We start from the raw sequence: 10,024 nt of genomic DNA on the forward strand, positions 1-10,024 counted from the left end.
CCCTTCCCTTTCTCCCTCCCTTCCACTCTCAAAATCAATGCAAAAAATATCCTGGGGGAAGGATTAATGACAACAACAACAAAAGAGCAGAGCCACCACTTCTGCCTGAGTGGGACAATCATGCATATTGAAATTCTAGATTCCTGTCTGCTAAATGGGAGTATCCAGCCATGCCCCCCTCCCCCCAGACTACTTTTAAACACCCCATAAAAGTTCACATGTCTCTAGGATGATAAAACTTCCTTTGAAAAACCCTAGTTTAGAAAATAGTCTGGCAGCTGCAGAGACCGGGGTTGACTCTGTATGGCCATGGCTAAACTGCTTCCTGAGCCTCAGTTTTCTGCTCTGTTAAATGAGGCTTTTTGATATTGGGCAAAATGGTGTGGTGACACATGGCAGGTACTCAGTGGGAAGGAGCCCTCTCCTTCCTTACCCTATGGTCTTCAGTCAGGCCTCAGGCCCTTACCCTTACTCTCACTTCAGGCCCACATAGTCCTGTGTGCTTCCAGAAGCTTCGTTGAGCTGGTCTTGAGTTGCATCTGAGCTCCCTTGCCTTCCTAAAGCCTGTGCCATCCAGAAACACGAATTTCTATTAGTCTTTAATTCTTTCACTCAAAACTTGCTTGTGCACTTGCTGTGCACACTGAAAGCTCCATGAAGATGTGAAAGGCATTAGAGACTGGGACTCAGATCCAAGGCTTGACATATACCCTGTGCTATCTGAAGACGGCATAGGGGCCTTCCTGGAGGAAGGGGTACCTGAGAAGAGCTCTGAGGGTTTGGACATGTAGTTCTGAGGAGAAGATCATCCTGGGTAGAAGAAGAGTTGGGGTCAACATCTGAAAGGTTAGGACATGGAAAGTAATCAGAAAATCATTGTTTGTTACTAGCCTAGTTCAGTTCCCATTTGCTCTGGCCTGCACCATTGCACCAAGACCTCCCTGGTCTCCTGGCCTCCAGCTATGCTCCTCCAATCCATCCCTTCTGCCAAGAGGAAATCTCCCCCAAATTGACCTTTAACCTGTCTAGCCCTACTTAAACTCTTCACGGCTCCCGTCTCCTACAAGGCATTCAGGTCCTTGGTGACTGGAACCTCTGTTCCTGCTTCTACCCTTTACTTCCTGATCACACCCTCTAGTTTATTCATTTCTTCATCCAACATATATTTACTGAGCACCTACTATGTGCCAGATCCTGCTCTAGAGGCCAGGCAATTAATAAAACCCAAACAGAGAAGTTCCTGAAATCATGGTACTGACATTTTGGTGGGAGACAGACAATAAAGAAAACATGAAGCTATAACAGTTGGAGTTAAGAGAAGATAAGAAAAATGTGGCAGGGGCAGAGAACAAAGAGTGAGAAGGGTGTTTTTTTAAGTAAACATTTAAAAATTTTAAGGTTTGCCATTTTGTTCTTTCTGGCTTAAAAAAAAATCAGATGTTGTTCCTGTGGCAATTTGGTGCCAAATTCTGATGATAAATTCTGATTGGATTTGGCAGTCCCAGTCCCCTTTGCCAGGGATTTATCCAGGGATGGGCATGTGACTCCATTTTGGCAATAGTGTTTAAAAGGAAGACTTCCAGGAGCTTCTGGGAAGAGTTTGCCTGGAAATGCACATATATAGAGAAAGCTATTTTTCCCATAGCTCCCCTTACTTTTTGCTTGAGCTACTTCATGAGGGGATGTGACATTAGGAGCTGTGGCAACCATCTTGTAACCATGAGGGGAAATATCATGGCACACAAATAGTGGCAGAGTAGGAAATTAGAAAAACTTGTGTGTTCAGTGACATCATTAAACTGCTGAACCAGTTCAGAGCCTTTCCTTAGAGCATCATGTTCAGTCAACATAATGATTTTAGATAAAACTTTCTATTAGTGTGTGTTACTGGTTACAGGTGTGCTGATCAATGACTTTCCTCAGAACTCAGGCAGCTAGAGTGGTTGAGTGACTGGAGCTCCCAGGCTGGTAGCCTCTGACCTCAAGCAGTGCCTACTATTTTTCACAGTAGCCAACTTATGCCATCATCTCTATGTGCTCCAGTCATTTGGAATTACTCGCTGTTACCCCAGACCCTATCTAGCTCTATGCTTTTGCACTTGCTCTTCTCTCTGCCTGAATGCCCTATCTGCTTATTTCTTTCTGACAAAACTCCTATTCATCACTCAAAGCCCAGTTAGAGATCAAATGTTGCCTCTTCTGTGAAACTTCAAGCCTCCAAGCCTTTGCTCCAGTGTCTCTTTTGTTCTTTCTTCTGCCCTGCCACTCACTTCCATTAGCTATTGGTCTGTCTTGCCACAGATGGACATTCCACAAGCCCAGGCCCAGGGATTCATTTATATCTGTGGTCCCTGTTCCCAATGCAAGGACTCAGACCAGGGCTAACAGTTTTTGTTGGTTAGCTAAATGAGTAAAGTGAGTGGCTGAATGCATTACTTTTCTCAGCTGCCATACTGAAGGCAGAGGCTGAGTTGGTCTCTCCTCAATTCAGGGTACAGGGCAGAGATGGTGCTGACACAATGGTTGTCCCAATGATCTGAAGCTGACTCTCTGAGAAGGTAGACCAGGCAGCCCTGCTGCTTGTTGGGGTGGGAGGAGGGGCAGGTGGAGACCTGCCTGCTCCCAGGCCTCCGACTTCCTCTAATCACTTCTCTCCACAAATGGAATGGAATCAGGCTGGCAGCCTCCCAGGGGCCAGGCCCACCCTTGTTTCTCCCTGAGGCCTCTGCCAGCTGAGTGTCCCCTCTGCCATCCAGGACCCCAGGTCAGTCTGTGTGTGCTTGGTGGCTGGAGTGGGACTCTGAGAGTGAGATAGGCGACAGTCTCGCTGCTCTGGGGGAAAATTAATCACCCTGCGTTCCACAAATTATTTGGAGATTAAAAAGGAGAGGGAATGCATGCACTAGTCCCTTACTGGGATGACACCAGAGGCTTACTCCCACCTTCACTAGGGCAGGGTCTTTCCCCATTGCACTCCATACCTGTTTTTCTAGAAAATCTAATCTGAAACCAAGTTACTTCTGTGCCTGGTGTGAGGAAAGGCACATACAGGTCCTCTCTGGCCAGGGCCTTAACTGCTAAAAACTGCTTCCAGGTTGCTGCTGGGTTCCAGGCTTCAGATGTGGGTTAGGATTCTGAGACAGTGGCCCCTGGCTGGGACCTAGTCTCTCTGAGCTTCCATAGTTCAACGAAATGAAGATAGCAATGCTTCCCTTGGGAACAGCATACAACAGGTGCTCAATAAACATAGGGCCCAGCTTCTCATGACTGCCTTGGGACAGAGCAGACAGAGCCCACATAGCCCCCAGGTAAAGACTGGGCCTGCTGTCTGGGCTTGGTTCCCCAGGGACCACCCAGTCAGCCTGCCTGCTACAGGGCAGACTCCAGATTAGAACCGCAGAAACAGCGGGCAGCTGTGAGGATGCCAGCTTCCTCCCGCAGGTGGAAGGGCCATTCGGGGCCAGGCCAGGGGCGGGCAACATAGTTGACCCTTGATGTCACACCCCCAGACTGGAATGTTCCCGTGCCCTTTTCTGAAATGGAAACTGAGGCTCAGAGAGCTCTATTCTCTAGTTAATGGATATCCAACTGGGCTTCCCAGCTTCACACCCCAGCTGGGCTGGGGGAGGGGGGGGTTGACAAGAAGGCAAGTGGTTTGGCAGAGGGAAGGTCTGTAAGCTTTTATTGGTATGGTTTGGTATGGTTCAGCTAAAGATGGGTCATGCTTCCTCCTGGGAGACCTCTCCCCCTCTCAAGTCCTGGCATACCTGCCAGGCAACATGTGGGCCTCACAACAGCTCATTTAGGGCTCCAGGTGAGTGATTGTGGGCCCCCCACTAAGGCATGGGGGAGGGCCTCAGGTTCCAGATGAAAGGCCAGAGGTGCCTCCCCATCTTCACTCCTCCTTACCTGAGGCCCTCTTCCCAACCTGTGCCATCACCTGGAGCTCCAGGCCCTGAGCACATTTGGGAAACCAAAGTGTTTCTCTTTTATTTAACTCCCCCATGCAGGCCCCGCCCGCTCCAGCGAGGTCCCTCTGCCTAGAAAGATGTGTTACAAGTGCCTAGTGAGTATCAGGCCTGCAAAAGGCATCCTGGGCCCCTGATAATGTGGGGATAGGAATGTGCTCCCCTCAGGGTTGCTGAGGGATTAGATGAGACAGAGTAATAGCTGAGATCAGGAGCTCCTAGGGCTCGGTTCACAGCAGCCACCGACCCATCTTGTACAAGGCACAGGGGGTCGGAGGGGAATGAGCTTGGGAATGCCATCTCCTAAGAGCCACAGGACAGCGGGTGTTGGTGTCTATCTGCTGACAGACTCTGAACAGGTCTTTGCCCTTAAGGAATTCTAAAGTAATACGGGAGATTTATTAATTGAACACCTACCATGTTCCAGCCCCTGTTTTAAATGCTTTACATGTTTTAATTCCTCTAGACCAGCGGTTCTCAACCTGTGGGTCGCGACCCCTTTGGGGGTCGAACGACCCTTTCACAGGGGTTGCCTAAGACCATCGGAAAACACATATATAATTACATATTGTTTTTGTGATTAATCACTATGCTTTAATTATGGTCAATTAGTAACAATGAAAAAACATCCTGCATATCAGATATTTACATTATGATTCATAACAGTAGCAAAATTACAGTTATGAAGTAGCAACGAAAATAATTTTATGGTTGGGGTCACCACAACATGAGGAGCTGTATTAAAGGGTCGCGGCATTAGGAAGGTTGAGAACCACTGCTCTAGACAGTTCCAGGAGTTTGGTGTTTGATGGCCATTCACAGTTTTGAGATGAGGAACTGAGCACAGAGAGGTCAGGTCATAGCCGGAGGACACACACATAGCAAGAGAGTGGCAGGCTGAGGATCCGAACCCAGACTGCCAGGCTCTTAAAGCCACTACTTTCAACCACTGAAGCATGCTGCTCATTGCACTCCATACCTGTTATCCCACAAAGAACAGGTCAATATCATAAAGAAGAATGGAAGAGGAATCTGGGAGATGCTGCATTGTTGTCTCTAAACCTCAGTTTTCTCCTGCTCACATTCCATCAGTGGCTCCCCAGTGCTCACCAGACCGATGCAGGGCCCTGAGTCCCCTAACCCCTATGTCATCTTCACCCTCCTCCACCTGCTGCTAGCCACTTGTCCAGCCTAATGTTTCTGAATGCCTTACTCCCCCCCACACTGCTCTCTCTACTCAGCCTTTTCTCCCTCCCACAAGCCCAGCTCCTGATCCACAGCTGCCCAGCACTCACACTGCCAGGCCACCCCAGGCAGGAGTGAGCAGTTGCCCCATCCCTCCCCAGGCTGGTGAGTTCTGGCTCTGACATCAGACACAGTCACTCCCAAAGGTCTAAGAGGTGCTGGCTTCTAATATTGTGATTGTTTTATCACATTTTTTTCCTTTTTAAACCCTTGTAGATATGTATATATTGTAGAAAGTCTGGAAAACAGAAAAGCAGAATGCAAACAAAAGCTCTTAGAATCCTGCACCCTTCCCCAAGAGATAGCTGCTATTAATATATATGGGGTCTGCTCGGCAGGCTTATTCTCTCTTTTTTGCCCTAGTATGCATAGTTTCAAAGCACTTATTTAAACTTCCATGGGCAATAGAAAGTCCCATCCAGGTACCTCTGCCTTGTTTGACTCCTGTATCCCCATGGCCTACAGCAGAGCCTGGCCTAGAGCAGGTGCTCACTTTTATAGGATGAAGGAGGGAGTGTGGTATGCAGTGTGCAGAGGTGGGGAGATTGCACAGACCAGAGAGGAGAAGGCCTTGCCCACCATCCAAGGCTTGAACCTCAGAGGTTGTGCTGTCCCCACAGGGCCAGGGAGGGGAGCCCTGGAGCCAGGATAGGGTGGAGAGGTGTCCTAGAGGGGTCAGGAGGCCCTGCCCAGCCGCCTGCCCACCATTGGGCAGAGGAAGTGGAGGCTATCACGTCAGAATGCGTGAGGGCAGCTTCACTTAGGAGCCATTTACCACCTGCAGCAATTTCTGGAATTTGGAGATAGTCAGAAGACCCAAAGGGAGGGAGATTGGGGGGAGAGGTGCCCCACCTTTTTCCAAGAAGCAGAGGACCCAGACCCTTGGCATCTGGGGAGGCAAGAGTCTTATCTAAAGACTCACAGTCACAGAGCATTGGGTAGTATTGGTTTTTAGGGGATGCCCACTGCATGCCAGGCACTGGTCTAAACCTCACAGTCTCCAGGGCCACACCTCACACACTGATGTAGGGTGCTCATTAGAACCCAAGCCAGGCTGGGCCCTGCTCTCTACCCAACATTTGCATGGCTTCCACCTACTCAGAGAAAAAGCCAAAGTCCTCACAGTGGCCATAGTGCCAGAAGAGCCAGTGACTCTCTGATCTCGTCTTCTGCTTACTCTGCTCTAGCCTCAGCCGCCTGTCTGCCTTTGGACCTTTGCCCTTGCTAATCCTGCAGCCTGAGATGCTTCTCAACCAATTTAGCTACTTGGCTCACTCTCTTGCCTTCAGGTCCCTGCTCAGAAATCATCTCCTCCAAGAGGCCTTCCCTGACTACCCTTGTGTGACCTGCACCCCATAGACCTGCTCTAATGCAGTAGCCACCTACCGCGTGTGGCTCCTGGGCACTTGAAGATGTGCTATGAGGAGCAAATACTCATTGGATTCCAGACCTACTATTATAAAAATGTAAAATAGCTCGCTAACAATTTTTGTGATTCCATATTGCCATGATAATATCTGGATTTGTTGGATTAAATATATTATTAACATTAATTTTATTTGATTTTCCTTACTTTTTTCAAAGTGGCCCTGAAAAAAATTTAGAATGACATGGGTGGCACCTTCACTCTGACCTTTTTTTCTTTCTAGCACTCATTCCACCTGTGGCATTACAGGCTCACCTGTCTGCTTATTAGCGGCAAGCCCCAAGAGGAGGACACAGATGTGTGCCTGCCCCTCTGCTGTACCCCTGCACGCATAGCAGTTGTTGCAAGTGCATCAAGTGCCTGCTCTGTACCGTGCTGCACTAGCTTCGTTCCTGAGTGTGGCTCTTTGTGTCCCTCAGTTTGGGTCTGTCTGGTGTTTCCTCATGATTAGAATGAGGTTATGCACTTTGGGCAAGAATGCCACAGAGGTGCTTCTGTGAGCAACTTATCAGAGGCATACGGGCATCCTTTCTTGTTCACCTCTGCTCTCATTTACATGTTTATCTAAATTGATCCCATTCCATAACTTACTGCTTGGTTTGATCTGAACTTGGGATAAGGGTGGAAAGAAAGGGCAGGAGTTCTGGAGTTCATGGGGAGGGAGAGATTCAGGTCCAGACACCATGCCTGGCTCACTTTGTCCTGCATTTTACTGTCTGTCTTCTGTCTGCCCAGAGATTCAGATGGGCTTCTGGAGGGTGCTCTGGGAGCTCCAGTGGGTGGGAGAGGCTGGGAAAGCAGACACCTGGGCTGACTCACACCTTAGCTGAGCAACATAATTGAATGAGCCCTGGAGAGGAATACCCACCTTTCACTGGTCTTGTGAAGGTGGTAGAACTGGAGGAGCCGGGCCAGACTTGGATAAGAGTTCCCTTTTCAGGTGGAGACTTGGGCCAGAAGGCCTGGCCCATGTCCTTGAGGGGATCTTAGAGAAAACCAGCGAAGCCAGGTGAATGACAGGGGTTGGTCAGAGAGGACTGTAGGATTCCAGAAGTGAGTGTGCCCTCTGCCTGGGCTGGTCAGGGTTCCCAGAGGAGGTGACATTTTCCTTGGGAAGGAATGCTGAGTGGGGCCTGAGGTCAGTGCTGCAAAGGCATGGAGGGGTAGGAGTGAGCAAGGAAGCAGAGAAGCTGGAGCAATGAGGCCCCTGGTGGTGGTGGGAGCTGAGCCGGAGGGGTTGTCAGGGGCCCGGCTGCACTGGACTCTGCTGGCCCCGGGGGTCTGCTGCTCCATGTCTGCCCAGAATGGGACCCGAGGACCCATGGCACCCCTGCTGAAAGCATGCTGGGAAGTCGGCCAGCCTCCGACTCCTCTCTGGTGCCCGGGATGTCTGTCCAGCCACAGCCTGCACACCTCCCAGCACAGCTCATGACTGGGGCAAATGTTCCCCTCAGGCCAAGCTGAGTGTGTCCTCTTGAGACCTCCCCCCTCCTCCTTCCCCTAGTCTGCTCAGAGCTGCCTGGAAAGATGAGACAGTGACAGGGCCCTGAAGAGACTGGACAGTGACAGGGCCCCAGAGCTGCTCCTCTCTAGGCAAGATCCCTGAAATCTTGGCTGCTTCTCACAGCCCCACCTTCAGCCTGGCCTCTTCCCAGGGGACTCCCAGCCTATCTCTGTACCCAGTGCAGGGAGATGCAGGGGAGGGAGGAGGAAGCCCCGCCCTGCAGAGCACAGGGTAGTGTTCTAAGACTTTGGGCATGTGATGCCCTTCTCTTAACCTCCTTTGGGAAGTGGGTGTGAATCCCAGAATTTGCCTCCCAAGGTAATGGTAAGGCTGGGCCCCAGTTGTGGCTGATTGGGTGTATTCCCTTGTTCCTGGGGAGCTGGGTTCTGAGTGTGGGCCTCCAGGCAGGCAGGCAGGCAGGCCTAGCCCATTGAAGGGGGTGTTTGCAGGATATGAAAGGATGGCTGGGTCTGGAATTATCTTCTCTTGCTGCATGTTGGGGACAGGGAGGCAAAGTGGGGGGCAACCAGGAAACCAGGAGCAATTTAACACCTGCACATAATTATCAAATTATCTGCCTTCTGGAAATTATTTTATCTTAATATTTTATTTGGTTTAAAATAAAATGAGAGAAGGACCCAGAGAGCCTGGGAAGGAGGCATCTGGGAGCTGGGGCCACCAGAGTCACGGACCCTTGCTATTCTGTCACAGCACTGGGGTTTGCTTGGCCATTGTGAGAGGCTGTCCAGTTGCTCTTGGGAAAGGTCGAAGCCTGGTGAAGGCAACGGAAATCCCACACTGCTCCAGGGAGGACGTGCGTGTGTGCACACATGTCCGAGTGTCTCAGCGGAGAGCCTCCTGCGCAGTGACAGCAGCCACAGAGCAGGTGCTCATAGTGCACACCCAGACCCTCACCCAACCTGAAGCCCAGGGCTAAACTCAGGAATCTTCCTTTTTATCAACCCTTATTTTTAACTTCCCGGAACAAGTGACGCAAGACTCATACACATCCTAAAGTTTGAAAATCACTACCATAATTTGGCATTTGAGACTTTACAACAGTCAGATTCTTTGGGCTGTTTTAAATCTTTGGAATTCTGGATTATTCTGATTTTAGGGGAAAGGGAAATGTTTAAAATTATTACAACTTCCAGGTGTTTTGACTTTTAAGAACCATTCAAACTCCAGAATGTTCAGATGTTTTAGGGAAGGGTCTTTCATATGTCAGACTCTACACATCCTGCAAAACTTCTGCCCTCCCCATATCGACCCCACCAGTCTTCTTCTTCATTTAATCAGATACCTCTTCAAAAAAAACTTACTTTAGACTAGCTGTAGACTTAAAAAGATAGTACAAAGATTTCCTGTAAAGCCTTCACCCAGCTTTCCCTAATGTTGATATTTGGAAAAACATAAATGTAATTATTAAAGCCAGGAAATTAACATGGATAAACTACCAGTACTCACTCTGAAGGTCTACATGCATTTTGCCACTTTTCACACCAATGTCCCTTTTCCGGCCAGAATCTGCTCCAGAATCCCGAATTGCCTTCAGTTGTGTCTCCTTCGTCTCCACCATTTTAGGACAATTCATTAGTCTTGTTTTGTCATTTATATTTTGTTTATATTTTGAAAGAATGCTGGTCAGTTATTTTGTAAAATGACTTTCAGTTTGGGTCTGTCTGGTGTTTTCTCATGATTAGAATGAGGTTATGCACTTTGGGCAAGAATGCCACAGAGGTGCTTCTGTGAGCATTTTATCAGAGGCATACAGGCATCCTTTCTTGTTCATCTCTGCTGTCATTTATGTTTTTATCTAAATTGATCTCTCTTCATAACTTATCGCTTGATTTAATCTAATCACAAGAAATACTACCCCCA

The 10,024-nt window shown here is 49.0% G+C and overlaps 1 protein-coding gene across 1 annotated transcript in view; it reads right to left on the reverse strand.

Moving 5' to 3' along the window:
• The window catches only part of LOC102249924 (BTB/POZ domain-containing protein 6-like), a 31,825-nt gene extending 22,103 nt beyond the window's left edge, over positions 1 to 9,722 (reverse strand). The window contains 2 exon segments of the mRNA XM_014533625.1: positions 7,508 to 7,624; positions 9,611 to 9,722. Coding sequence (XP_014389111.1) covers positions 7,508 to 7,624; positions 9,611 to 9,722 — 229 coding nt within the window.
• Positions 9,723 to 10,024: the final 302 nt, after the last annotated feature.

This window comes from Myotis brandtii, unplaced genomic scaffold (genome assembly GCF_000412655.1).
Source record: "Myotis brandtii unplaced genomic scaffold, ASM41265v1 scaffold995, whole genome shotgun sequence".
In the NCBI taxonomy this organism is placed as follows: domain Eukaryota; kingdom Metazoa; phylum Chordata; class Mammalia; order Chiroptera; family Vespertilionidae; genus Myotis; species Myotis brandtii.